We start from the raw sequence: 27,970 nt of genomic DNA on the forward strand, positions 1-27,970 counted from the left end.
AATACACGCTGGAGGGATAAGCTCCCCAAGACTCCACGCTCAAGTATGATGCAGAAAGATCGAACAGGGACCAATGGCCAAGCCGCTTAGCAGGCGGACAGAGAAGTCTGGCCCTTGCAGTTGGCAGTGGTGCTGACCTTGCTGCTCTCGCCAGAGCCCTTGTTGACGCCCTTGTACTCCTGGCAGACCTTGGAGACACTGGAGCCGCAGGTGTTGGAAATGGTGGCGACGTCACCGTAGTTGGAGTTGATACCGACGAGCTCCTTGACGCTCTTGGCCTTGACGTTCTTGACGATGACGTTGCGGGGGCCGCCGTTGTTGGTGCAGTCGCCGCAGCCGCGGTAGAGCTTGCCGGCGGTGACAACAGTGAAGCCGTCGATGGTGACGGTGCCGCGGCCGTTGTGCTGAACGACCTTGTCGACGGCGTTCTGGGCGCCACCGCCCTGGATGAGGACGTCGCCAGTGCCGAGGGCGGAGATAGCGTCTGCGAGTGGGAGTCAGTCAAAGGGCTAAGCTAGGAATCTCATAGATGGTATCTTACCTTCGCAGACATCGCGGAACCAGACGTTCTTCAGGGTGCAGGCGCCCTTGCAGTGGACGCCCTCCAGCTGGTTGACACCGATGATGACGTTGCTCAGGGTGGCGCCATTCTCGAGAATGAAGACGGCGGAGTCGCTGCCGGTGTCGGCGTCGGTGTCACAGGCGCGACCACGATCGAACTCCTTGTTGCCCATGTCCTTGCTTCCAGAGATGACACTGGGAGCAGAGAGGGAAACGATGGAACCGCTGCGGGTGGGGATGTTGAGAGTCTGAGCCGCAGTGAGGCCGGCCAGCATGGCGGAGACAAGAACCTTGGTCTGCATTTTGGATGTGATTTGCGTGATAAAGCTGAGGGGAAGATATTGAGAGGCAGATATGTGATTGTCCTAAGTGAGCGGGGTGAGGAGGGAAGACGGATGGGAGAATGATGAAGATTCACGTCGTACTTATAGTTCCGTCAGGAATCCCACAGCTATCACGATAATCATTCTCAGGAGTCACCCAAGATATTATGGCGGTAAGGGAGTTTCACATAGATCGTAAGAGTCTAGACTGTACCACTTACTAGGAGCAGCATCCCGTGATCCCGTGGCCTATCATCATAGTAAGTTGTTCAGGGGCGAGGAATGATGAATCTCCTTGGTGGAATTACCAAACATCATCACCGCCATGTTCCAGAAGGAATAAACATTGGGAGACGCCCCAGGCTCGGACGCTCGCCCGAGGACGTGGGTGGGCTGCCGCAAACTCCAAGGAACCCTTGATAGTCATGTACCGAACTTCTCCATCCGTGGCCAATGATATCTCTGACGTTGACAGACGCCAACCTAGTCTCGGTAGTCGAAGATGGTCCTTGCCTCTTCTGATAGGTGGATGCATCTTGTCTTTTCCGACTTCACCTGTACTCCTGGGGTCCATGAGGGTGACGTTTGAGCCCCGCAAATGTGGCGGTCGCGTGGTGGACAGACACCAGTAGTCCTTGAGCCTTCCATGTCCTACGGCAACAACTCCCAATGAGAACAGACGATGGCCGCATTCTGGGAACTCGTAAGGCTTGGCAGATAATCTACCCAATACCTCCAGGAAGGTGAGAGCGACTTTCCAGCACAGCCCCCTTCGAGGTGTGGTCGAGGGTGTCTTTGGGGGTGGAGACTGCCCGAACGGGCTCTGCACCAGAGCCTCTACTGGTATGGTTGGATTATCACAAGAGGGTTCTGAGGAACGGCGACAGGGGTTTTCTTTCGATCTCCAATTCTATTGTCTAGACCGTCCGATGTTGTCCAGGGCCCCACGTTCGATTCAACGCCAAGATCTCAGAGACCAGGGTCGTTCTGTTGCTAGTGACAGAGAGACACGGGAGATGGCTATCGCGTCAGTAGTATCAGTGACTCGGCAAGCGAATCACCAAATGGATCCAGCCGAGAAGGTGTTGTCGGTCGGATAGGTTCTCCATAAGGAAACACCTTAGTCCGAGGTGTGGGAGCGATCTGACTGGAAGTCTGTAAAGGGCAGATGCACAATCCAAGGCCCAACAGCATGTTGATACCATCAGGCAACGCAGGCGTGATAGGCAACGTGACTGGACAGGCGCTAGAACAATCCACCTATGCAGCTAAGACTGAGCCTAATCAGCATATGCACGCATGCCAAATCACCTCCGATAGCTGGTGAAGAAAAGGTGAACAGCCGTGGACAACCTCACCAAGCCGCAGGTGCCCACTGAAAAAGATGATGGGTCCGGGGTATTGTCTCGGTAGATCATTGTCACCTACCGGCTGATGTGCGCCGACCCCATGGTTGGGCGGTTTCGGCGCTTGCCTCCGGATTGGGGATGGGCGCGAACGGCGTTACGAAAAGCCGTAAAATTGGACGGACGATGCCAAGACCTTTGAGTCAAGCATGCAGGTTTAAAAGGGGACAGGCGCCGCGTTTTTGCTGCACCCCAACCCTTGCCAAGCCTCACCAAAAGATGATAGCCCATCGGCCAAGACAAGAAGAAACGTGAGGTTTCCGTGTCTTGGCACGCGCCAACCCCCTTTTGATGGTGTTGGTGGCAATGGAGACGGCAAATCATTGATGGAAAAAGGGGATTTCCATTGATCAGCGGCCTTCAAACCAGGCTTATTTCGATGGATTTGATGAGGGTGAGACAGCTGGGGAAGAATGTTTAACAACAGCGACACCAAATGGTTTGCAGATGACAACACTTGGTGAGACAACATGTTTGAATTTGACGGACAACACCATGGTTCAAATGATCCCGTATGGCTTTGTGAGGCGAATATCAATTCCTTCGACTTGGCAGACAGCGCTCCCCGAACAAGGTTTGCATGTTCTGTCTTGGTTACCTCCCGGAAGACCGCTACCAGTACCAGACAAATCCAGTGGAGGGTCTCAGGCGAATCTTAGTTCATCTAAGTCCCAGCTCCGCAACAATTCAAGTTGTCAATCGGGTAACAGGAAGTCTCATTACTTTTGCGAATAACATGCCGCAAGTTACTTAGCGCCACGGGCTCGTATGATGAGCTTGCGTACTCCAAAGCCCCTCCATTTACAGCCCTACAAAACTATCGTGAAAAAGGCTCTTACACCCGCGTTCCGAGGACTGGGGAAGCCTGCACCGATATTACTGACATTGCAGACGCTCGCAACAGCCCCGGTTGAAGTCCAGGTGGTTGAGTCAGTTCCTTCGACGTGAGCGATGCGCTTATTTTGACGTTGTGCGAATGCCAAGCTTTGTAGATTGAAAGTCAAAATCCAGACCGAAACACGGGAGTACGTGCTTGGCGTGGATCATGGATGGGGACTAAGCTCGCGATAGTTGCGGCCCGAGATGCCACGACTCACGAGTCATTTAGTGGTTTGTGCGTGCCGGTGAGCTAGTTTCTTTACCGAAACTCAGAAACGAATAACCATTGAGAGATGAAGGGCCATTGAATACGAGTATTCTTGAGTAACAGTAACCATTGCTTCGTGAACAATGGTTACGAAGGGGCTTCCAAGGCTATATGGGGCTCGAAAAATTCAAGTCTACCCCTTTCGAGGAAGGTATACAGAAGAAAATGACGATGACTGACTACTTTCCCGGTAAATCTCCACAGCGTTGAGTAGACATGAAGACATTGGGTCTTGCTCGGGGATGCTGAGACTAGTGGGATACCGTCCGGACCTCACGGCAGCGGTGTAGTTGCCTACGGTCGGTCCGGACGGGCTTCATGGAAGATTCTCATATCACATCTCAAATTGCAGCTCGGAAGTCTCGGAATTGATTCATCTCGCACACGGACTCTAGTGTGACCGACCAAGCAGACCAAGGGTTTCTCCAGATGCATGTAAAAGCTCGCAGCTAAATAATTGCCAGCAGAATTCAACATTCTCCCGTAGCACTTCCTCCCACGCAAGGAGTGCCGGTGCACTCAAAACCAAGCGGGTTCTCAGTGTGCCCACAGAGGTAAGACGCCGCAGCTGTGCCATTGTCGAAGCGAAGGTCGACATCGAAGAGCCCAATGTTGGTGCATGGTGCCACAGCGCTGCACTGTAGACTAGCGACCCGGGAAGACTTCGTTGTGCCAGACATACCATCGACGGTGATGTCGCGAATCTGGAACTGCGAGTTGGTGCAATTGCCCACGCCGGGGGCACCACTGAAGCGGGTACACTGGGAGATAGCCACGGCGGCGCCACGCATGCCCTTCACAGTCAAGTTCTGGAATGACATATCCGACGCAACTAGTGACAAGTCAGCTCTGTTCACAGATCACTCGGAAAAACGCACAGCCAAGTCCACCACCGCCACCATTAGGAGGGTAGCCATTCTGATCGTCAGTCCAAGTCTTGAAGTATACCTGTGAGTTATGTTAGATGAGTTGTCTGGCCATACGTTGTGATGTGAAGACTGACGGCATGGAGGGTGTTGTCGAAGTAGCAGTCCTTCACGTTCAACCTCTCGATAGTCTCGAACTGGTCGTTGTATTGCCCAATGCTTCCCAACGCAATGCCTAATCCGTTGTAGAACTTCGAGTTTGTAATGCTGACATCGGTGCTGTTCGCCTTCAGTGAGATACTGTCATCTCCACTGTAGACTGTCCAGTTGTTGAACTTGATGTTCGATGATCGGATTGTGTCGGCTCCATCGGTGTTGGCTATAAGTAGTTATTTAGAAATCATATTCTTGTCCATGACTAGTCAGTTCACCCCTAATTACTTACAACTCTGATAGCGGTTGCCAGTGTTGTTGACAAGTATGCTGTCCAGCTCGACGTTGTGAGAGTAGATGATGGACATAGTCCTGCCCAATATCAGTCACTTGAATACTCCGATACAGCGAGTCGCATCTCTGATAACACACATACCACATCTGACTCCTAAGAAAATTGACCCCATGAACGACGGAGTTCTTCAGCCCATTGAGGGTGAGGGCGTGCGGCCGGCCAGGATAGTTTGACGTGTTGGGTTGCTGGCGAATCCACTGATACCAATAGTCCCCGTTGCCATCGAAAGTTCCCGTTCCGTGGCCATTGATGCGCACATTGTTGCCGCCGAGGATGAAGGCCGTAGATTGGTTCTGGTAACCGACGTCCAGCGAGTTTGCGAGCCAGTACGAGATGTTCGTACTCCACTGAGAGTTGCGACCGGGCTTTTGTCAGCAGCTGTACGAGACACGGAGAAATTGTCTTGCATGTCGTTTCTTGGCACATTATTTACGTTGCAGAAGATACGTCGGCCGGAGGTAATTGATTGTGGCGCCCTGCTGTGCAACTTACCAGAAGAGTGCCTTGGAGGTCAATTTCGACATCATCCAACCAGGTGACGTTCATGACAGAGTTGACATAGTAAGTCGTGGGCTCGAAAATGACCTTCCCACGTCGACCGCATGTCTTGAAAGCATCAAGGATGGCAGGCGCGTCGTCGGTGGCATTGGTTCCGCTGGCCTTGACGGTGCATGTTTTCTTTCCAGCTCCATCAATCTGTTGCGCTGAGGCGAAGGTCACAAGGCCGTAGAGCACCCCGGCCGCCAGAATATGACGCATGACTGAGTTGATCGGAACAGCCTCTGTATCCTGGAAAGGTGTCACACGAGAGACGGCTGAGAGTTGTCAAGCTGAAACCTGTTGGATTGGTCGAAAACAAGCTTATCTGTCGACTCAGCTAAAGACGCAGGTGGCATCCCACCGGCATCTGGTCCCTGGTCGCGACGGTGCGGTGGATTGAATACTAAATCGGCATCGTCAAATCGGTGTTTTCCCAGCCGAGTCAGTGCGGCAGAATGGTCGCATTCTCGCCCGGTTGTCCTGCCCTTTGATATTGAATACGACTATTTGGGAAGTCAGAGTTGCATCGTGGTAAATTGTGCCTTCGGTGTCGTGGATTTCGCACGAATCATGAGCTGAGTAGTGGATGATCCCCATTTTCTTGACCCGATCGTATCTGGTCGATCGGCTCGCCGCCGGGGATGCGGAGGCGAGGGATGCGGGGAAGATCGTGTTATATTTTGCTTCGGGACATGTGCGGGGAAAAGCAACCGGAGGAATGAGTTTGTTGTTTAATCAAGGTTGAATTACTCCTGTTCATTGTTCCGACCCAAGGAGACTCAGATTCAATCTGGGCTTGGAGCAGAAGAACTGACACCTCTTTGCGAGCAGGTGAGATGTGCCCATTGTACAGCAGAAAGACAAGTCAATCATTCATTCAAGTCGAGAAAGTCCTAAACTGCAATACCAATTTCTCATCGAATCCCAATGCTCCTCATTCCTCACTGGCCAGCTGCATGCTGCTGTTCGTTCCGCTGTCTTTGAGCATCAAAGAGTCTCATTTGCATTCCCAAGTCTTGTTGGTACTGATCATGCTCTTGATCTCTCCGCGCAACGAAGTCTTTGATTGCTTGAATGCCTTCTTCCTTTTTCCAGGCTGGAGAGGGCCATCCGAACTTTCGATAAAGGTGTCGGATCCAAAGACCATCTTCATCTGTATCCATTATCCATTTTTCAGGTGAGCGTGGCTCGCGTTGTTTTTCCATCTTCTCCGCATCATACGGATACTTCTCGTCGGTGAAGCCCTCTGGCGGGTCGAAGCCTGGGATGAACATCAATTTGAAACTCCGGAACTCCTCCTTTTTGCTCTCAAAGTAGTCTTCAACTGGCTCGTCCTCTACCCCCGATGTGCATCTAATGATCTCTTCATAGACACTACCAGTCAAAGTGTCCAATATGAAAGTAACGCCGCCACTCTCGTAACCATATGCGATAGCTATCTTGTGTTTAGACACTGGCTCCTCATATCCGAAGTAGTCTTCCATGCTTTTACCGGGATACTCATCACCAGGCTTCCAAGCAGAGTAGTCGATGACGTTGCACTTGTAGTCGATGTTGTTGATATTGTCGTGGTATTCAAGATTCTTGATGTACGGTAAATGGCGCAACACTTCGATGGCCAAGTTTGATTTCCCGAAGGAACGGAACTTTTTGAGGGTGATTTCCGGCCACCCGGCGGAGGGAGGCTGCTTGACAGCCCCCTCTGCAAGATGAAGAGAGGTGTGAAAATCGTAGTAGTCGTAGAAGGGAGCGACCAGGCGATTTCTGAGATTGGCCAAGACTATCTCCTCATCCACAAGACACAGTTCGTTGATTTCGCTGCTGGTCTGTCGCAGAGAAATGTAGGTCCAGTAGTCTGGTACTTCACGGACGACTTTCAACTGAATTTCGCGTGGGAGATTGAGAAAGGGGAAAGGGTAGTCGCAGCATTCGCAGTCTGACTCGCAAGGCTCGTCATCGGACTCATCGCGAATCAAGTCGCTGTTCTCAGACATGATGGTTTGGCGAGCAAAGAATGCGGTGAAGAATGGCCTCGAGCGAGCAAAGGAGAGAATGAAGCTTGATTCCTTGTTGGAAATGTTGGAAATATTTAAAGGGGGTTACAATCGCTGTGCCGCTTACTAGACTGTGGCGCTGCATGTCAGCTGCTGCCTGGCCGGCCCGCGCCCGACGCCTCGATGCCAGGTGCTTGGCGGCCAGTTGGCTAAAGCCGAGCAAGTCGCGCTTGATTCCTGACAGATGAAATGGTCGCGAAATTCAAATTAGATTGACGATGGCGCGAAGCACAATCAAGGCTTTGCAGCTTCGTGCGGTAGTCGTTGTGTGCTTTACCTCGCGTTCATTAAGTAAGTAGAAGAAATCTCGGAATCATTCAACCAGGCCGTCGGGAGCTGTTCCATTCAGCAAGAAACTCTCATCTGTCTCCCAAAAGTCTCAAGCCACACTGTGAGTGTCGATGAAGTGGCCGCTATAAGCCTCTTCAGTAGAAAGCAATTCCCTGTAGAGGCCATAGACTCGAATTCTATAAATTGGGTATAGAAGGTAGTCTGCTTCATAAAGTGGCTTCACAGCATAAAGCATCCTCTTTACTTAGGTGTTATATTAAGACTAATAACGACCTAAACCCTACGCATGTAATTATACCCACTCGAAATCTCATCCTGTGGTAGCCGGAAACCGCATTCCCTTCCCTCCACTCAAAAGCTGCACCGAATCTTTGCCAATCCTCCGTCTGATCCCATCGGGCTCAACTAGTCCCTCGGCAGCCTGTTCTCTCATGTCCTTGTCCAACTCAATCCAAAGCGGTACCAGCGCATCGTCCTTCCAAGGCCGTACGTCGGGCTTTCTTGCCGTCCTGATCATCTCGGCCACAAGATAGAAGAAGGAGAGCAGCACCATGACTACCTGAAACGTGATCCAGGGCCATCGCACGATGATGCTGATTTGGTTCGTGTATGAGGTTCCTCGGTACCAGGCGCCGCGCATCGTTGAGGTGGAATTCGCACGGACGTTGTTGGACAGACTTCGAGCGACCTTTGCAATGAACGAGTCCATATCGCCAAAGGCTTCATGCAGAGCCTGTCCGCGCGCCATTCGCCCATCATCAAACTTATTGTTTCCCTTAGACCAGGTCATGGTTACATTACCATCGAGGTCCCAGAGGGTGAAGGGCTCAATTACTGTGAATTTCTCGTCTGGGTCTGCGGAGAATGAGTCTGGCAGCTTCTGAAAGGTCCCTGGGTCGAAGCCAGAGGCCAAACGTACTTCACTCCATGCTCCGACAACTTCCTCCCTTACGATGCCTGAGTCTACACGCACTTGATGAGCCTCAACGCAGTACCAGAGACCGCAGTGGTATGCCTGAGGGTCTTCCGGGAGGAGATTATGAGACCGAACTGACGCGTTGAGGATAGTCCCAATGACCGCAAACTCGCCGAAGATTAAGCGCTCTTCTCTGGGACCTCCGGGAAATGGGACCATGTCCGTGTCCTTCGCGAACTTCAAAGTCCGCATTGAAAAGTATTGATACTCCAGCTTGTCCTCGATATCATCGCAGGGTCGAAACCCAAATTTGGCCCCCTCGGATAGAACGACCCCGCATGAGTTTGGGTCTCGGTCTAGAACTTTGATATGGCTCGTGGCGTTGTCACAAGCGCCACAGATACCGATAGTAGGGATGATTGGCCACGTACAGTTCCCCGTTGGACAGATGACTTCCGGAAAATTGACATGTGTGGATAGGAATCCCACGCTCAAGGCAAGATCAGTCGATAATGGTACTAGGTATCGTTTAGCAACCGCGTATCGTGGACACCGCGGTTAACAGGGAGGAGTCTATACATTCTCTTGAGCTTCCACTTCCATACGCTGTCGCCGTACGGAGAAACGCGGGCCCGGGTGCTGGAAGTCCAGAGGCATCTAGATCTGGGACATTGTCAATTCGCAATGTTATCAACTGCTGAGCAGAGATGCCGATGCCCAGGGTGGCAATGGTAAGGACCCCTTCCAGGCAGGCAATGTGTCTATGAAGGCGCTCATGATGTCAGGTGGAATACAAAATCAGCAAGAAAGGGGCCTGTTTGGTACGTACGTGCCCTTGAACCTTGCTAGAACCTGCAGACTGCCACCCATGCCTCTGGATGCCGCTTCGAAAGCGGCGATGTCTTGCAGACGATAATCTCGCTTGCGTCCAGACATAGAATTCCATTTAGACTGGGCAAGGCAGGCTGCTATGGAAACCATGAGAGCGGAACGACAAAAAGTTGCCAGTATAGCGATGACACCGTTGAGCGTCAAGCTGTGAGCAGTCCAGCTGTCCTGGGGCTTCCTGTCGTAATGGTAGAGGACGACGACCTGTGCGATAAGACAAATTGCTGCAAACCCGCAGCTAAGTATCTCGAAATACCACCATCGAAGTAATGAACCAGAGCTCGCCATTGTTGTTGAGGCTGTTGTGAAGAGCTCCTTAGCTGACCCGTCGACTTTGTGTGCTTCAATCTCGCTTGCATTCTTCCGCCCAGCTAGATGTCTCTCGGACAGGAGGCTGTCAGATTGAGATGGTGAGAGATTGTTGTCAACAGCGCCCCCCGCAGGTTGGCAGCCGGGCTTGAGGGTCATCTTGGCGTCTGGGGATGTAGGATGTTACTACGCCCATGGCTTTTGCGGCAAGTGCAACTGCAAGACTGTAACTCGATGATGATCGAGAGACATCACCGCGCCATCGCGAAGGTGGTAAAAGTGCGGCAATATAAGCATCAGACAGGAGAGCGCAACCAACAAGAGAACATGCAAGAGCGCGGGGCCAGACTGGTCTTTGCCTACAGAATCCGCTGAGACAGGGAATCTGATTGGTCATACCCCTGGATACTATTAAACTTTCCCTGTCAAGTGCTTTCCAGCCCTTGCCCAGCTCCAGTTGCGTTGCAGTCTTCTGGGGTTCTACTTTCTTGATAAGACCATTGCGAGGCATGCCACACTTGCCAAGGACTCCACGTGAGGCAGACTGGCAGAAACGCAGCGCCAAAACGTGCGCGCAGCTACAGCCTGGTTTATTTTTACTAGGCGCAGTGATAACTTTCAGCTGCGCATTGGCAAGTAAACGTCCCGTAAATAGGCAGAACCAACAGTCGGCTCCACCGGTGGATTTTGAAATGAGGGAGTGTGACTCGAAAACTCCTGTAAGCGGGCCTCGTCCTTAATGGGCAGGTCTGAGTGCGCCTCAAGCCCTGTGCCAGAAAACAAAAGTTTCGGACCTTGGCCCGGCCTGCTTTTGGCATAGTTTGGTTGCTGACATCTGACGAGACTGTAGCATTACCATATTCACTTGTTGAGGTCGGAATCCAGGGTTAGGATAGGCCACATCATTACTAATAGGACTACTTCCCCACGACTGACTAACCAAAGCCTTCTTAACATGGGCTCTATGGTTTCCGAGGGCAACAACTTGACACGGTATCAAAGGTGGGTGCGGTTGCCTGATTGAGATACTGCGTAAGAGCGCCAAGACGTCTTTCTGCACATGAGTCGTCACCAGAAAACCAACAGCGGGTTGGTGCTTTTGCCAGATGAATCAACGCAGGAAGATTCCTCGTGTATCCTCGAGAAGACAACACGAAAGCTGCTCGGGGCGGGCTGCTATGTTCGCTATGAGGCATGGCATCAGATGTTTGCAAATATTGTAGTACAAATTAGAGATCCGCTTCACCATGACTACCACAAATCCACACACAGAATACCCCTAGACAATCAGGCTTCATCACGACATAAAACAACTCAAAAAGAATAGCCATGATCAACGCATCATAAAGCTTCACGGCGTCGATGATGGGCTGCTGCTAGAGCGTGGCCTCGATCTGACCGGAAGTCGTTCTTCCAGCGGCTTTCCTCTCCCTCCACAAGCGCACAATACGCTTCCACTCCGGCTCGGGCTTCTCTTCATCCTCAACCTTTCCCCACTTCCCAGACGCAAGACGCCTCCATTGCCCCTCCGCGTCGTAGTCCGTCGGAGGCTGCTTTAAGAACACCTCTTCATACTCTCTTTCCCTCCTAGCCTTCTCCTCAGCCTCAAACAGGGCCTTTGCCTCCATGGACTCCTTCTGTACGCGCCAGACCTTCACTCGCTCTCCGGACGCGTTGCGTTCCCAGTGATACCCTGTTTCAAGAACGGGTGCCTTCTTGTGCTCTGCCTCATCTTGGAGCCTCTTCTTCTTCTGCTTCTGGTGAGACCCCTTCTCGCACCCTGGTTCGCTGGATAATCTGCCACAGCATTGGAAGCGTAACTTCTTGTCGTCCTGGGGTATGTCCTCGGGCAAGTCGAGGTTTGAAGGGAACCCGAGGGCCAATTGACCTTCAGTGACGGATCACTTGTCAAGATCAAATCTTTGGGATCAACTCAGTTACCTGTGTGCCGCTCGCACTCGCCAAACTCTTGCTCCTGCTCATCCAACGTGGCACCACAGTGGTTGCATGATGGCAGCCTCTCGGCCTTGCGCTTACTGCCGGTCGTCGTCCCAAGGCGTCTCGAAGGAGCAGATGCATCAGACATAGACATAATGACGGATCAAGCAGATGTAATCATTCAAGACGCGTGAGGAAATCCAAATGAGATTGATTCCACATGTGTCCCTGGCGGCTCGTCTCCAGCCACCAACAAACAGCTCCTGCAGCTCTTATCGATAAGCTCCAAGCTTACTGAGGGGGCGCGTCACGTGGATAGCTCCATGTCTGGATTACACTAACAGATTACCCCTCCACCCAGAAGGATCTCCGAATCCCGGCCCCGATTTGTCATGCACTCCAGGTCTCCGCCACAGGGGCCGCCCGGCGAATGAGAAACCCAGATGGTGACTTCAACGACTTTTTTTTTCTGCTGTCGCTTCTGTCTCTGCCGGATGCTCCAGAAGGGGCGACTCAGTTGGAGGGGCGGGCGGTGACACGAGGTTCCGGTGCTTTGGAATCGGGAGCATGACGCAGGGCCTCTTGTATATAACCTCACTTCAGAGCCAATTCCCATTCTCCAATCGCTCTCACTTGTGTAGCCAAAGAATCACGTCAATCTCTCGTGAAACAACCAAAACACAGCTTCTCGCATCAAACACCCCCGTCGCCATACCGCCCAAAAATCACGACCTGGATCCCAGACCCCGAAACCCCACCGCGCAGCTCCAGCAGCTCCAACCGCCGCCCCTCACCACCACTTTGCGCACCCTCGCCCTCACCCTCCTCCTCGCAATTTTCCTTTCGTACACAATGCCCTTCTCCTTCCTCACCCGCTTCACCCGCCCCTTCACAAGCACCACGATGTCCCTCGCCGCCAACTCCTCCACCGGCGCCGCCCTCCCGCCCGGCGCGCAAAAGGCCACCATCGCCGCCGGCTGCTTCTGGGGCGTCGAGCACCTCTACCGCAAGCACTTCGCCCAAAAGGGCCTCATCGACGCCCGCGTTGGCTACATCGGCGGCGACCTCTCCAACCCGACCTACCGCGCCGTCTGCGGCGGCGACACCGGCCACGCCGAAGCCCTGCAGGTCGTCTACGACCCCGCGCAGGTCTCCTACCGCGCCCTCCTCGAGTTCTTCTACCGCATGCACGACCCCACCACCGCGAACCGCCAGGGCCCCGACACCGGCCCGCAGTACCGCAGCGCCATCTTCTACCACGATGACGAGCAGCGCAAGACGGCCGAGGAGGTCACGAAGCTGGCGAACGAGCAGTGGTACAAGGGCAAGATTGTGACGGAGGTGATTCCCGCGGGGCAGTGGTGGGATGCGGAGCAGTACCACCAGCTGTACTTGCACAACAACCCGAGCGGGTACGAGTGCCCGAGTCACTTCTTGAGGACGTTCCCTGAGCTGCAGGGGTGACTAGCGAAGGGTGAGGAGAAGAGCAGGTTGTAATGATAGAGAGCAACGGGAGCGATGCGGTTCGGATTGGGTCTTTCTTTTAACATATGGATCATGATATCAAGATGGGGACGGGATGGAATGGCTGGACTCTGCCGAAGAGAGACTGGCTGGAACATGATAGCGTTCAACCGCTTTATTGACAATGATTTTCTAGCAATGAGCTGTGCTTGAAACTATGGTAAATTTCCCCGAGTCTATATTGCTATGTGAGAAATGCCCCTAAACTGATATTCAGACAATCGCAAGGACCTCTTCTTGTCCAAAATTGTTGAAAACTGTGTTGCGCCATTCGACAAACCAGGCCGCTGCCTCACGCGGATCCATATAAGTTAGGGGACGGTTACGATGAGGTTCAGCAAGCGCACCCGGTGTCTTGCTTTCAATCGTAATAACTGCACAGCCTACCCTCGAAAAGGTAGCTGTATCCTTCGATGAAAGCTCGACCCGGTTGGTCGCCGTGGCTTGTTTGGTTTCTCGGCAGAGAACGAGACCAAACAAATCGAACATCGGCCCGAGACCTCCACCTATAGAGAGTGGCAGAAAGTAAACTGCAGGTAGGGCATCTCCGTCGGAGCAAAGCCTAACATCTTGCAAAGCTATCAGACGCGCCTTGTTGGACAGGCTTTTGTCAGCCAGCGTGATAGAGCATCTTCCTGCGGTGGTTGTCGAGCCGTGGGGACTCAGATTTAGTGTGGCCAGGCACAGTCGTCCACGCAAGGTAATGCGACCACCAGCGACCATGCCCTTATCATCCGAGGTGAGTGGGAAGCAAGTCGCGCTTACTATCTCGACCAAGGGGTGATACGTGTCGTCGGACCTAAGCCACATAATATCGCTGCTCCCGACGGAAGCCCAGGACCACGTCGGAGGGGCCGATAGCAATGTCCCTCGAGCCAGCCTCGGCCGCAGTCTGGGCGCGTCCGTTCCAATTACGCACCAATGAAGCCCTCCTAAGATGTCCGCTTCCCAAATCCCAGCGAGGTAAGACCCGAGCGCAGGTACCCGTCGCTGAAAAGTAGTAGCGACGCCCGACAATGCAGGGAGCCGGTCGGTCTCGGAGGTCAGCAAGCGAAACGTATATTCCTGCACGATACGGTACCATGACCAAGTATCCGTATCGGATAACCAATCGTGGTCAGGAGTACCCTTGATGCGGTGTTTGAGCTTCTTACATTCACAGAATTTCCTACGTCTTTCGGCTTCAAAATACAGCTCACTCTCCGTGAAATGCAGTATAAATGGAGACAACATTCTTTCCTGAAATGCCAAGCCCCGTTGTACGAGAGGCCCATCTCCAAAGAATTTATTGGGGCGAACGTAGATGGGATGCTGCAAGCCAGGGAGCTTGATCTCATGAACTCCGCGCCGAGGCACAGGTTCACTGCCAGTGTTTATAAAAAGTCCCTGATGCCCATCGGTAGCTCCCGTGGCGGAAATGGTCAGATGAGCATTTGCGTATGCTGATGCCATCCGGGAAGCCTCTACAGCCCAGTCCTGCGCATCATCTTGCACGATACACAGACTATCAATCCAGATGTAGCGAATACCGAGATGTTTGGTGACGAGCATTGCATCTTGAAATGTCTTTGTTAGGCTCCCCCACGGAATCGACCGGGAAAAAGCGCCTATAGTTTCCGTGGTAGTTTGCAGGATTCGGGCGGCCACGTCTGGTGAGCCCCAGCAGTGACTCAGGGCGACGTAGCGCACATCATCCTCAAAGGTATGTGCAATTGATGATGTCTCAACAAGACGAACATCTAGTGTTGCCCCCGACCCTAGTTCGCCCTGATGCCGACCGTCGTGCAGCATTACAAGGCGGGCAGGCAAGACCGGTAGTTCTTCATGTTCTTCCAGCATGTAGGACGGCCGGTCATGGAATGCATCTTCGACAAACAGCCGCACTTGATCCAACGTTGGTAAGAAGTGACTCCAAGGTAGAGAGGATATTGCGTCCCAAGGGCATGATTCTCCTAGAGTTTGTCTTGTCGTTAGTTCTGAGCCTGTTTTGAGCCCCTGCGTGGCTGTACAGCGCGACTGTACCTTCCGTGGTGTGGAAAATATGACGGTTATCCGCAGATTGGAGACACAGAACGTGCAAGCTTGAGAGTTCTGACCGAGCGCTGCGAAAAGGATGCAAGAAAAATCCATGTCGACCTTTCATGTCACCTCGTCCTGAGCGCAGCTGTTCTGTATGGCAAAGCCGCCCCCAACTTTCTTTGAGGAGTACGCATGATAGGCATCCGGCTGCTGCAGTAGCATCCAGCGACTTTGCTTCCACGAAAAGACTCCCATATGCGTCGAAAGGATCGTAGCCGCTTAGCTCCAGAGCGAGCTTTGGTTGCCGCTCAAGTCGATCTGGCTGTTTCAAGTAGTAATTTGGAAGTCGGAGGTCATAGCAGACAAGACAACAGGGTACATACGGTTCTGTCTCATGCTCTTCCATCGCTTGAAGCTGGGCATCAATTTCTTTGGACAGGCGGTTCGAAAACAATTTGCTGCGTTGTTCTAGAAAGTTTGTGGGATCAGAGTAAGAGGTAGGACTTTAAAAGAGGGGTATCGTGGAAGACAAGGGGGTAGGGTAGGCAAGTGGAGGAATAGATAGCATGCATGTCAGATGACATTGCCATCAGCCAATAAGGTAACTCGCACCTCACGGCCTTTCAAATCCCAAGGCATACTGCGGTACCAAGCCAAGATATCAGGTCTTTGAAGGCCAGCCTGACCGGGTACGGTATCCCGCGCGATGCGACTGCAGCACCAGGCGAGCGGGGTTGCACTAAGTAGCTTGTACGAAGATCGATCGACCTTTTTCCATTTCTTTTCTGGCGAATAGCGAATTTTGTTCCAGACTGAATTTAGAAAAGAAATTACAAGTCCTTGACGATCTGACGTACTGCATTCCACTCGCACCGTATCCCTTCGACCCCGAGAAGCCACTTTTAGCGCGACTGGGCTGCAGCCGGCAACGGCCTATGAGGTTGAATTGGCAGCTGGCATATCAGCTAAACAGCTCTTGTATCAAGCTGATCTACTTACTTAACGAGGAAACCTGCTCCACTCGCTGGTAAAAGCACGCTAAAAGTCGCTTCTCGGGGTCAAACACGAAGGCATGGCATATCACTCACAGCAGCCAGGCAGTAGTTATTCCGCACTTGCTTGATACCGGCTCCAAAAGTTTTACACACCCATCGTATCATAGTACTGGTCTCCTTTGGTGGTGGGTGACTCACCCCTGCCGCTCCTTCGAAAATCGAAAGCACCAACTGAACCACCCAACTAAGCTCCCCGGAATTGATCGAGTTGCTTCCCTGCCTTCACCTCCTCTCTCGCCACCGACATCGGAAGCCCACAGTCCACTCCATTCTTTCCTATATACATAGTGACACAGAAGTCATTGCCCAGTGATTTAGATGAGCGTTCTGTCGATATGCCCTGGGTCATATGAGGGTTGGCAAAGTCGCCTTGCGGAGTCATCTGCTGAATGCTACGGCCATTCATCACCATCATGAAACGCCAACGTGTACACTCCATTGTCAAGTTATCAAATTTTTATTGATTGGTAGTTGTACAAACGCCAGCTCCTCGCCCAATGACGTCTTCGGAGCTGTTATCATGAGAGGGGTTTCGTCGCCTCTGTCCTAGAACTTTTGCAGCAGAGAAGAGAATGATAGCCTTTTCTGCTGCGGGATATTTTTAAACAACCACTACCGTCCCCTGTGTAGGTAGGTTCACCATCTTACACTCCTCCAACCTTCAACTTCCTCGCCTACTTCCTGCGGTTGTTCTGCATCATCAGAATCTGCACCATCCTCACAAAGATGTTGATAAAGTCAAGCTCGAGCGCAATACTCTCGTTGACGGCATCCTTGCGGATGACACCGCGCTCCGCCAGGCGGGCGTGGTGCAGGATCTTCTGGACGTCGTAAAGGGTGAAGCCGCCAAAGACGGCGAGACCGCCGTAGAGCGAGATGCTCTCGGTGATGGCGAGCGTGCGGATGGCAGTGGCGGGCAGGATCATGGGCGCGAAGCTGGAGGCGATGACGACGCCGAGGCCGGCCAGGAGGGGTCCGCCGATATAGAGGTACTTGTCCTGCTTAGCAGTGGCGCCGACGATGGAGAGGGATCCCATCATGGCGACGGTGTATAGGCCGGCGCGGGCGAGGAGGGCACCGGGGACCATCGTCAGGAGCGGGGCGATCATGGCGGCCTGGGTTGCGTTGAAGGCCGTCCACATGGCGTACTTGGGGATGTAGCTGCGTATCGTCAGTCACTGCTCTGCTAATTCTCGAGGAAGGTGCGACTTACTTGTCAGGAGAGATAGCACGAGTGCCGTACATCGTACCGAAGCTCAACGCCAGACCACCGAGTCCGACAACCCACGGGTTCGTGACCATCAGGCGGTAGACGAACCCGCTCTGGATCATCTGCCTCGCGGACAGCGCAATGATGCCGACGCCCAGACCGGTGTGCAGGAAGGTGTCGTTGAGGTACTCGCGCTCGTAGACGGGCATGCCGCCGTCGTCCCTCGTCTCGCGGTTGAAGACGGCGTTGATGGCCACCAGGGTGCCGCCGAAGATGGCGCCGCCAACGAGCATCTTGCGCAGCGGCGAGGCCTTCTCGCCCTGGACGGGGGTCGCCTGTTGCATATAGCCGCGGGCGGAGTTGCGGAAGGCATTGCGGGCGGTGAAGAAGGTCGAGGTCGTCGCGCTCGTCGCTGTCCTCCTGGTGAGGGGCGTCTTGGGGGTTGTGTGGATGGCTCGGGTGAGCTGGGGGATGCGCTGCGCCAGGCGCGGGGGCGCTTGGCGGATTGCCATGCTGAAGGACATCTTTGCTGGATGTGTGTGTGTGTGTGTGTGCGGTGTAGCGGGTAGATACAAAAGAGAAGGTCCTCGAGGGGTGAGGATGTTAAAAAGAGGTTGACGATGGGAGTCTGTCGCCGTCGGAGGCAATGACGAATGACGTTTCTATGCTCTGCGGCGTGGAAGGCGGATGGAAAAGCTCGGGTGCCTTCCCGGGGCGGTGATTCTGCTTAGCTAAAGCTTTTTTCTGGTCATGTGAGTGGTTCGGAGAGAAGGTGGTGGAATTTCCCGTACTTTCTGCGCGGTGCAGCGGGATTCCTCGCATTAACTCCGACCGGTCGCAAGCGGATTTTGGAGTTTGCAGGCCAGCTGGCACATCGGGTGACTCAGCAATGACAGCTGGCAGCACTGCTTCCCGGGAGTGATGGCGAACATCGTGATGTCTGGACCACGAAAAGCATCTCGTCGCTCTCGATCCGAAAATAGAAACCTTAGAAAAATTGAGGCTGATTGAGGACTGACTGCCTTACATAACCCAACGGCATCAACATTCCGTAAAGATTCCACGCGACTCCGTATTCCTTCAGAAAGCCAGCACTTATGACGGAACCACATCATAGCAGCACAGCTGACTGAGCATCCGAATCCCCATTCTCATCGTCCCACTCATCAGCCACCATCACAAAAAACTCACAATTCCAAACCATCCCATCGCGAACACAAATCACCACAAAAGTCCTTTCTCTCCCCCCCCCCCCTTTCAAATCTCCAACAACCACCTGAACCATAGCACCGCCACCTTCTGAGCCTAACCCACGCCTAGAAGACCTGTCACCCCGTCCTAACCTCGGAAAGACTAGACAGACCTAAGCAAAATGAAAGCCACCCTAGACATGCCGTGTAAAGAAAAGCCACCAGTGAGAAAAGCCACCAGTGTCGCAAAAGCGCCCTGCTACCCCAATCGAGCGCCCCGAGGCAGCTTCAGTCTGGACGGCTCAACGGCTTCTTGGGATTGATCCTGCCTCATCTCAACCGTCCCAAGGTGTGCCGACCGATCCTTTTTTTTCTGTAGATTCCCGTCGCGCAGTAATCTCGGTGGTCCGGTGTAATGGGCGCAAATTACGCCGGCCGGCTCGTCAGTAATCACGAACCACCAAGCAAAAACGTAACTGGTAACGAAAGAAAAAGAACATCGGACGAGTCGCAAACCTGCCAGCAGCCATGAATAACCAATAATACCACCACCCACAGCAATTGCAAATTTTAAACTCGGCCCTATCACGGCGGGAGACCACCCTCCGAACACCAGGAACCGTCCACTAAGAAACCCCATCCCGTAGTCGACTCAGCAACTTCGGCCGTCTGGCGTTGCAAAAGACTAAGCCAATGGTCGCCAGGCCCAATCTTCGCGATCTTCAACGTCATTCCCGCGTCAACCCACAAACGGCAAAGGGCGCTGCTGCACTCCACACGAGCTAAAATCAGCGTTACGGCGCCCAGTTCGACTGTAACCCAGCCAGCACCAACACCACTGGACCACTCCGCCCGCCGGTTGTGAAGCCGTTCTGTTTGGGAGTGCCGTTGTTGCGACACATGATCGCCCTCGGTTCACGACGGTTCCAGGGCGGGAAGTGGGCTTTAACATTCTTTCTTCAGCCTCCAACGCAAATCTTTCGAGTTTGAGACTTGGAACAACCCTTCGCTAGGTCTGACGTCCAACTTGCTCTGCATCAATTCCCATCGCACTTTTTGTCCGCGGGGAAAACCACAATGACTTCACACTCTCCGCAGGACTGACTCGAACCCATTGGAATTGTGCCTTGGACCTTGCCGGGGCTGATCTGCACAGCACCAACAAGGCCCTGTTCCGCATCGGGGCTGTCCCCCCCAACCCCCAACTCCGCCCTCTGTGCCTCTCTCTGTAATGCCCGCTCAATGATCTTCCAATAGCGCCAACAGCGCTGCGACGAAAGGGCCATCGGACAGTGAACCTGCATGAATCTCCAAAGTGTAAGCTTAGGTAGCGCCCGAGCTACCTTCCCTTGGGGGTGGTTTAACGGCCCCATTATCGCGCCTCCGCCCCGCACGGGTCGCAGCATCAAACGAACGACCGAGCCGGGCCCCCTCCCACCCCCAACGCCTGTCGTCTCGTTTTCTCAGGCTTCGGATGTTTTTGCTCTGCGTCGCCTGCTGCTTTTCTTATGTTTTTTTCGCGCCGGATGCGACGTAACATCATCAGTAAGACCAGTCCTGCAGAATCCCTTTCTTCCCTGATTCCTGATTCGGACCCCGTGTTGTGGATGGCAATATGCCAGGATCGTCGGGAGAGGGGGGCGCGTTGGTTGCTCGCGTGCTGTGTATTCATAGCCGTACGAGTGCATATTAATTGAACATAAGATCCTCCTTCGACGACCCAAGAACCAGAAGTAGAAAAGTCGCCTGCACCAACCGACCTTTCTTTTTCCTTCCCGTCTTTGTGTGCAGCACTCGTTTCACGCTTCGGTTTGTGGCTTTTTAGGTGGCCCCTGGTGATTCCCGCCAACCCCCAACGGCGCTCGTTAGGTCCTTGGCCATTCTTTGCTGCATGCAAGTCAAATTCGTTCAAGAACACGACCAAGTCCGGCTCTTCGTCCGGACGACCGTTCGCTCGCAAGTCTATAACACTTCGGCCTGTCGCAACTACTCTCATCACGATCCATCGCAACAATCTCAGACATAAATCACAACCTCTTCCTCTGTATCCGACATTAGCACACGCTCCGCAACATACCCTCTCCCGATAACAACAAACCACAACCATCAACATGAAGGTCACAGCTCCCATCTCTGTCGCCATGCTGGCTGTCACTGCACTGGCCATGCCCGTGGATACTGAACAACACCCCATCGCCGTCGAAGGCAGTGGAAGCTCTGCGGTCGAAGCTGCCGCTACACCAGTGCAGACAAAGCCATCAGCCAGCAAAGCGCAAGCTTCCGCGATCGACTCGGAGGAACTCACTGCCTCGCTCAAGGCGATCTTCAATGAGCAGGAAGTGCCAAAGGATGGCCGAGCGTGCTTCTGCGCCAACGGCTCCATCTGCTGCAATACTGGGAAGGGTCTTGACTGCACACAAGGTCTCTGTGGCATCTGAAATGGAGCCCTGGGACACTTTCCCGGCGACGATCACCACTCCGGCCCCTGGTATCCACATCGGACTACCGGGTGGGGCATGGGCCGGTGCACCGGTCTACGACCCTGGTTATCGACGGGGACCATCGCCGTGGAGATTCGCTCCGGAAGACGACCTCGTCATTGTGGGCCCCAGCCGTCGCGTCGAGACACAACGAATCATCCGACTGGATGGTATCGCGGTGTCGGCAATGCAACCTCGGGCAAGCCACTGGCAGAGGTGGTCCAGGGTGTACCTAACCCTCCGGCGGGCCATGACTAGAGACCGACAACGGGCTCAAGGATTCGCGCCCGTGGGATGCGCGTATACCGCGACGGACGTGTCGAAACAACTGCCCCTTTTGGACCACAGCCAGCCGGTCGCGTGAGGTTGCAGAGAGAAGCAAGAGAGGCCAAACCATGACGGAAGATAACTTTGCTGTGCATCAACAGCCAGCACCATAGGGGTTCAAGCATACCCGGGCCTGCAGTTCGTTGGTGCAAACGTGGCGGCACGTTGCCGCGGCTATTCAAGATAATCGTCAAACCAAGCTGACGGTAAATTGGGGTGGGGATGTCGAGCAGCTGCCAGTTTATTAATCTTTAATTCAACACGTGCAACAATTGGTTGTCATGCAATTTTCCCAGTTGCAAGTGAACCTTCGTGGGAGAAGGTGGTTTTTCTCAAGCTCGTAATCGTACTGATGGTGAAACTGGCTACAACCTCACAGTCGAAAGCTAACCATGGAAAAGCGCCAGCTCATCGGGGGCTTCAGTCCAGCCAGCCTCTCCGACCGAGCAGAAGGCCTAGCTGCCCGGGCAGGAAAGCCGGCACGCTTCCTAGACCTTGAGTTTGCTGGTCTCAGAAAACACTGTCGAAGATGAAGATGTAGAGATGACAATGGGACGCGGCGGACGAATCCACGATGAGTTTGTCACCAAGAAGTCTTTCTCAAAGGCTCGTGTGCCAGGTGTCAGCCGGTCCGTACTGGGAACATCGATGGAGCAGGTCGGTCCTGGGCTGATCAGCGCGACAGCCCGGCCAGAACATTGCAGACGAATGTTGATATACCAAAAAGTGTCCTCAATAATATGCGCTTCAGCTCTAACTTCGTCGGATTGAGCGGGTGCCGAGTACGGGAAGGGAGCATGGGCCGCGCAAACCGAATCTTGAAACACTGCACCGCCGATATGTCGATGAGATTGAGGTCAACGTGCGAGTGCGGTCAGGATTGCTGCGATTCGACATCGTAGCCGGCACGTGAAGGTCAGGGATGCCCCATTCATGAAAGCTTGCTCTCGTTGCTGGCTCCTATGGCAGCTGCGGGGTTCATGATACTGGAGCTAGAATGATCGATCAAGTCCCATGCCCGAGGGCTCAAAAGCCAGCGTGCACTTGGTAGTGTCCGGTTGACGGCCGGCACTATTGTTAGGGCTAGGCACCTATAGGGAAACGAAAGCGACAGCGGTCAGGGACAGTGCATGGTGCGACCCTGAGCGAAGCGTTGATTGTGAAGTCTTGTGAAGTGTTCTGTGCGGCTTCTAGAAGGATGTTAGAATCTCGTCGACACGTGGTGGAAAGGATAAAAAATCGCGACGGCGGTTAGATTGCGGGAGCTGGGCGGCGTGTGTGAGAACTGCACCGGTCTGCGGTAGAATTATCGGATTGCGGTGTTCGACCGGTGACCGACGGTCAGTTATGCCGCCACGAGGAAAAGGGTGCATGTTGCCCAAAGTGTCCCGTCGGTTTATGCGAGCAGTCGCGTGTGGTTGGAAGCTGCGTCCGTCGTTCATGATTCTACTGCAGTTGGTGCCCAAAAGGTGTTCCTGGTCGCGTTCCAAGGGCATGGGAGATATGTTTCACCACGTAGAAGTCTAAGTAAAGATTCTTTGTGGTGTTTGCGTCTCTGGGAGCAGCAGGTGATCCGACCATTGGGCTGAGAACAGATTCCAGCGACTTGATCGCTGCCTCAAGTTCGTCCACTCTGAAAGTGTGGCCACAGAGCCGCGTGGCTACGGTGTTACATTGGCTGATGTATGAGGGCAAGCGATGAGAGATGAATCATGTCGAAGACCTTGGGTTGGGTCCAAAGGCAAACCGAGGTCGATTATTGGCAGACCGGAAGCGAAACAGTCGGACTTGGGAATACGAAGCTCGTCAAAGCCTTCGGGGCCTCAACGTTTGGCTTTTCGGGCCGGCCGTGATGTTGGAAAACCAATTGAAGCCGGGGCGTGTGGATATGGTTTTCGTGTGTGTGGGTGTAGGGGACGCGCTTCTGACAGGAAAAAAAAGGAAGCAAAGAAAGAAAAGACGAGACCAAAAAGAAAAGAAAACGCAGCCCAAGGATACGGGTGAGCAGGTGCATCAGCGGCGCGGGTGCGGCTGCAGACGTTGACGGGAGGAAAGAACAAAGAAAAAACCTGACAACGGCCGGGGCAAGAGCGTTTTGCCAAGACCCGCACCAGCGCAGATTGAGGCGTGGGATGGAAGGCAGATTGCAGCGTGTCGCCCAGTGGAAGGTTCAACGGTGCGTGGCTGCTTCCTGCTATCCTAAGTAAAGTCATTTACTTCCTTCCTCTTCACACTACGTATCTCTCCTTCTCTTGCCATATTCAAAGTACCTTATCCTGGGAAGGCAGTAATGGATGGGTGTGCGCCTGCCTTCTCTTCTTACCTATTGGAGGCAACTTATCATTGGGAAGGATCGCGTGGCCATGTGGCAGTCGCGAGCAACCCACCATCAAACGCCCCTTCCATTGGATCTTCCTTCATTGTCCTTGTCCTCGCCGGCAATCTGCAAAAAAGACAGGCCCTTCCCATGAGACCACATGGCAATTGCCGGACTGCAATGCAAAACAAGACGCAATTTGCAACTTTCCCTCTTGAGCCAACTACCGAAATCTCGATGCCGCGAACTCTTCCTTGCATGTGGTTTCGAAAGCTACCTACCTGAGGTGTAGGGAATGGGTTGCCCTTCGTCAACTCAATTCGCCCGTCGAACGCTTTAGGTCAGCGGGCTGCAGCGATGGGCGGCACAGCTATTCCTCCGTCTTTCCAATTCCTTCCGCCTTCTAGAGGGCTTCCATGGCCCTTCCACGGCCCTTCCACACATCCCTCCCTCCCATCAGCCGGTGCCTTGCCCCTCCCCTGGGCCACCATCCCCCAGCTTCATCGCCAGCAGCGACATGGTTAGCCGGGTGCACCCTCTCCTCCATCCGCTGTGGACTGGCCGCTTCAATGGACCGTCGCCTTTCGGGATCGTCTCGTGCCCCGTGCTCGCTCTTTCGGCCCCGATGAGCCAGGGGCCCCAGCCTGCAAGTCTGAGACACACGGTGAGATGGCGCTCCACTCACACATGCGCTTCTGGTCCCGGCCTCTGCAGGCTGGGCTTACCTGGGAAAGACGAGGAGAGGTGACCTCAGACTGGAGTCTGGTTGATGGCTGGTTCCTGAAGCGCCTTGGGGAGATGAGGGAGACAAATGCCTAGGTACCCAGGCACAGGGGAGATGGGGGAAATCTTTTCCTGGTACGAAACGCTCACAGATGTGCAGATTGTCGCCGTTGCCATCGTTTTCGTTATTCGCCGCTGCACGCTCCTCTTCTTTCCAGTCTGTCTCGTCCGCCCTCGGCCGTCTACAGACCACGCCCAAATGATGCGAGCGTTGTTTGGGTCAAATCGCTAGGGTCGCACGACTTGATTTGCCTTTCGTCTCAAAGCCCAACCGGTGGCCACCAGATGAAAAAGGTTGCGGTCCAATTCTGGCTTCGACTCTGCTTCCACGTCTTTACTTATACATTGCCCTCACCCTGACGATGTTAGTTTACCATGTGCCGTGGCAAGAGTCGGCAGCGCTCGGCAATGGGCGCCACTGCCAGTGTGCAGGCTTCTAGAAGCTCCAGTCGTCGCCCGCCCACCGCTGCAGATCGCATGAGTGTGCGATTTGAGATGTGGGACGTGGGATGGGAAGCAGATGAACCTGTGGGAGGAAAGTCAAAGGTGAGTTTTGAACTTTTGATACCGTACGGCCGGGCGGAGTGGCGGAGGTTGACATTGGCACAGAGAGGCGGTTGGATCCAGACCGAAGGCTCGATCGAAGCTGTTTGGAACAATTCGATATGGAAGTCGAAGTCGAAATGGAAGCCAGCATGGAAGCAGCGTCCAGAAGCCGCAGAGAACAAAGAAACGGACGGCTAATCACCCCTTTGATTTGTTTTTCTCCGGCTCCCCTGCCATTAGCTCCCTCAAGCTGCCTCTAGCTAGGGGTCCAGCGGCCAGTCTAGCAGCAGACGGGAAGGTTGGTGGCCTAGCTTGCGCTACCTTATTCATGCTCGCACGTCACACCGGCGACCGGAGCAGTGCGCAGATTCAAGTCGCATCTTACTGTTGCTGTCGCCATCAGCCAGCCCTAGACTAACGTCTCACGAGGTTGGGCTGAAAGTCTGGTGACCTGGCCGACTTGAGCCTCGCAATCTGGATGAAATGCTCGGCGGATACCACCATTTGTGCGCAGTTCATCGCGATCGTCTCCTCGTCTCTGGAGCCTCGCACCGCAGTAGACTTCCTGGCTAGCAAAGTAAAGGTTGGCTCGCTACGCAAATGATGGCGGCCGACGAGCGTCACCGTCTGGCAAGCTTTGAAGGTGCATCGCCTGCCCTCCACCAGCAGCAGCAGCGGTACCATGTGTTTGTCACCACCCAGTCTGTTGTACTCCGTACGCGGCATGGAGTTGGCGTTGCTGCAATTTGTCTGTCGCATGTCCCTCGCAAGTCCTGGGGGACCCCGGCTGGGAACGCATCCAGGGTTTGGGACGTGGAAATGTGGTAATACGTACGTACGTGAAAGGTATACAGACACTACCAAACAATAGAGGCAAAATACTTGCAAGAATAGGTAAGCTCCTTTCTCCCCACTACCTTGATTGGATTCCATGATGCCGACGAAGAAACATTTTACGGCCCTTAGGATTTGTTTAGTAGCCGCTACTAAAGGTGGTACCAGAATCGAGAACTTCATCTCTCACCGGCCGCCACCACCACCGCCATTACCACCACCACCACGAAGCTGAGGAGGAGGAGGGGTTTGAAGCCCAAGGGCAAGTCGCCCTCCTCGCTGGAAGTTTAAGCTTTGGCTTTCAGTCACTCGCAGGTCCCTTTTCCCTGCCAGTGACGCGCTCGCAACCCCTGAGACAGGCTTCCCCTGTGCCCGTGCACCGTAGCCCGGTACGTTGTCGGTACCTTCCCCGTCGGCCGAGCCCCACTATCCAAGCGTCATTGTCGTGGTGCTGGCGCAGGTGCAGTGCGCGTGGTAGGTACGCTGGAAGGTTGGAAGGTGTATGAGTGGGAAAAGGAAAAGGGAAAGGGCAAGAGAGACAGGAGGGAGGTGACCCTTGGGCTGTCAAGCTTGCAGGGCCTCCCGTTGGCGGTTTCCTTAGCAGGCTCTCGTACCTGCTGTCTGTTTTGCACGCCTTCTAGTACCTCTTGTCTACTTGATTAGCCTACGGCAACTGAAGGCAAGAGCGATGCAGGGCAGGGCAGCTGGCATCTCCACATCCATTGCGTCGCTGCTTCTGTTTCTGGCGGCTGTTCTTGCTTCTCTGGCAATCGCTCCTTCAGTTTTTAGTAACAATGGAAGGCAGGCAGGGCAGGCAGTGCCCGTACCGGGTTAGGTAGTAAGGTAGGTAGGTACTCTGGACTGTACCTGCCCGGTACTGCTCCCGCTGTCTACCTGGTAGGCGTCGCTGGGTCTCCTCTTCTGGAACTTTACTAGTCCCTGCCCTTGCGACGCACCTGCACTGCACCTGCCGCACTTGCACTTCCAGTGCCTCCTGCTCCTGCACCCTGCGCTTGCGAGAAACGTGAAGGAATCTTTCCCCACGTCCCCGTCCCACGTCCAGAGTCCCACGCCCACGCCCACGCCCACGTCCACGCCCGCCCACTGCGCTCACGTCCCACCACCAGCAAGCACACTGCAGTCCTCCTCCACCACCACTACCCTACAACCACCACCTTCCTCGTCCCGGTCGCCCCAGGCCAGTTCCCTTCCCAGTCACGACCGCCTCTTCCTCCGTCACGGCTTCTTCCCTTCTTCTTCATCGCCCTGTCCCATCGCCGCTGGACTATCACCAGCTCCAATTGCTTGTCCACCACCGCCTCGAAAACGGCTTGCGTTGTGGTCGACACCGTCCGCTTCCGCCGCCTCTGTTTGTCGCCTCCGACTCCGCGACAGCCACCCCAGCAGCTTTCGTGCCACCGCCTTCGCCATTCCTTTTCCGCTCGTTGCGGCCAGCCGAAACACACGCGACGGCAGCTCTGCTCCATTGATCAAGGAAGCATACACCGAGAAACGACTTCTGGCTCTTCGCCATACATTTTGGTAAGCCCCGAATGGCCTCGTCCGGTTGCTTCACGGCATCACGGCATCGCAAACTAACAGTGTCTTGTCTTTTTTCCGCAGACGGAACCACGCCGCTCCAACAAGCTCTCCGCGAATCCGACGCCCAGTGGCCACGACTCCTCCGTCGCTGCCTCCATGCAACGAGCTCGTGGTACTTTTGCCGCCACCAAGAAGACGTCGTCAGTCCGACTTTTCAGTCAATCGCTGTCGAACAATCCTCCCTCCGAGCAGCGGTCTCGTGTGATAGGATCTGCGACACTCTGTGTCGTCAACATCCCCGACCCTCAGATCTAGAGCTTCCAAACGCCCCGCCGCAAGCCACGCCCGACGTGTGCTCCCCCACCGCCGCGAGAAGAAACAATAAACGCCCCAAAC

General features: G+C 54.1%; 11 protein-coding genes across 11 annotated transcripts; 3 read left to right on the plus strand and 8 right to left on the minus strand.

Moving 5' to 3' along the window:
• Positions 1-86: 86 nt before the first annotated feature.
• On the minus strand, positions 87-863 carry plyE-1 (putative pectate lyase E; the record flags this gene model as incomplete). The annotated part of the gene is made up of 2 exons (XM_032030165.1): positions 87-484; positions 542-863. 2 exons carry the CDS (start codon positions 861-863, stop codon positions 87-89), a joined length of 720 nt encoding a protein of 239 aa, XP_031890303.1.
• Positions 864-3,907: 3,044 nt separating this feature from the next.
• rgxB-2 (Alpha-L-rhamnosidase rgxB) lies at positions 3,908-5,570 on the minus strand (the record flags this gene model as incomplete). Its single annotated transcript, XM_032030164.1, has 6 exons — positions 3,908-4,269; positions 4,316-4,385; positions 4,441-4,682; positions 4,749-4,828; positions 4,893-5,158; positions 5,304-5,570. 6 exons carry the CDS (start codon positions 5,568-5,570, stop codon positions 3,908-3,910), a joined length of 1,287 nt encoding a protein of 428 aa, XP_031890308.1.
• Positions 5,571-6,292: 722 nt separating this feature from the next.
• On the minus strand, positions 6,293-7,345 carry CGGC5_v012697 (uncharacterized protein; the record flags this gene model as incomplete). Its single annotated transcript, XM_032030163.1, has 1 exon — positions 6,293-7,345. One exon carries the CDS (start codon positions 7,343-7,345, stop codon positions 6,293-6,295), a length of 1,053 nt encoding a protein of 350 aa, XP_031890309.1.
• Positions 7,346-8,006: 661 nt separating this feature from the next.
• CGGC5_v012698 (uncharacterized protein) lies at positions 8,007-9,968 on the minus strand (the record flags this gene model as incomplete). Its single annotated transcript, XM_066152739.1, has 5 exons — positions 8,007-8,587; positions 8,649-8,659; positions 8,752-9,130; positions 9,192-9,373; positions 9,442-9,968. The coding sequence occupies 5 exons, from the start codon at positions 9,966-9,968 to the stop codon at positions 8,007-8,009; spliced, it is 1,680 nt and encodes a 559-aa protein (XP_066007909.1).
• A 1,217-nt stretch (positions 9,969-11,185) lies between these two features.
• Positions 11,186-11,901, minus strand: CGGC5_v012699 (uncharacterized protein; the record flags this gene model as incomplete). Its single annotated transcript, XM_032030159.1, has 2 exons — positions 11,186-11,697; positions 11,751-11,901. The coding sequence occupies 2 exons, from the start codon at positions 11,899-11,901 to the stop codon at positions 11,186-11,188; spliced, it is 663 nt and encodes a 220-aa protein (XP_031890134.1).
• A 698-nt stretch (positions 11,902-12,599) lies between these two features.
• On the plus strand, positions 12,600-13,211 carry mxr1 (putative peptide methionine sulfoxide reductase; the record flags this gene model as incomplete). The annotated part of the gene is made up of 1 exon (XM_032030158.1): positions 12,600-13,211. One exon carries the CDS (start codon positions 12,600-12,602, stop codon positions 13,209-13,211), a length of 612 nt encoding a protein of 203 aa, XP_031890133.1.
• Positions 13,212-15,061: 1,850 nt separating this feature from the next.
• CGGC5_v012701 (uncharacterized protein) lies at positions 15,062-15,713 on the minus strand (the record flags this gene model as incomplete). Its single annotated transcript, XM_032030156.1, has 2 exons — positions 15,062-15,223; positions 15,294-15,401. 2 exons carry the CDS (start codon positions 15,399-15,401, stop codon positions 15,062-15,064), a joined length of 270 nt encoding a protein of 89 aa, XP_031890102.1.
• A 1,306-nt stretch (positions 15,714-17,019) lies between these two features.
• GHITM (Growth hormone-inducible transmembrane protein) lies at positions 17,020-18,079 on the minus strand (the record flags this gene model as incomplete). The annotated part of the gene is made up of 2 exons (XM_032030155.1): positions 17,020-17,506; positions 17,559-18,079. The coding sequence occupies 2 exons, from the start codon at positions 18,077-18,079 to the stop codon at positions 17,020-17,022; spliced, it is 1,008 nt and encodes a 335-aa protein (XP_031890101.1).
• A 2,777-nt stretch (positions 18,080-20,856) lies between these two features.
• On the plus strand, positions 20,857-21,183 carry CGGC5_v012703 (uncharacterized protein; the record flags this gene model as incomplete). Its single annotated transcript, XM_032030154.1, has 1 exon — positions 20,857-21,183. One exon carries the CDS (start codon positions 20,857-20,859, stop codon positions 21,181-21,183), a length of 327 nt encoding a protein of 108 aa, XP_031890132.1.
• Positions 21,184-22,040: 857 nt separating this feature from the next.
• Positions 22,041-22,351, minus strand: CGGC5_v012704 (uncharacterized protein; the record flags this gene model as incomplete). The annotated part of the gene is made up of 2 exons (XM_066152740.1): positions 22,041-22,216; positions 22,273-22,351. 2 exons carry the CDS (start codon positions 22,349-22,351, stop codon positions 22,041-22,043), a joined length of 255 nt encoding a protein of 84 aa, XP_066008014.1.
• A 4,475-nt stretch (positions 22,352-26,826) lies between these two features.
• Positions 26,827-27,889, plus strand: CGGC5_v012705 (uncharacterized protein; the record flags this gene model as incomplete). The annotated part of the gene is made up of 3 exons (XM_066152741.1): positions 26,827-26,867; positions 27,160-27,574; positions 27,656-27,889. 3 exons carry the CDS (start codon positions 26,827-26,829, stop codon positions 27,887-27,889), a joined length of 690 nt encoding a protein of 229 aa, XP_066008013.1.
• Positions 27,890-27,970: the final 81 nt, after the last annotated feature.

The sequence above is a fragment of the Colletotrichum fructicola genome, assembly GCF_000319635.2.
Source record: "Colletotrichum fructicola Nara gc5 chromosome Unknown KSG_Nara_v1_contig07, whole genome shotgun sequence".
Taxonomy (NCBI): Eukaryota; Fungi; Ascomycota; class Sordariomycetes; order Glomerellales; family Glomerellaceae; genus Colletotrichum; species Colletotrichum fructicola.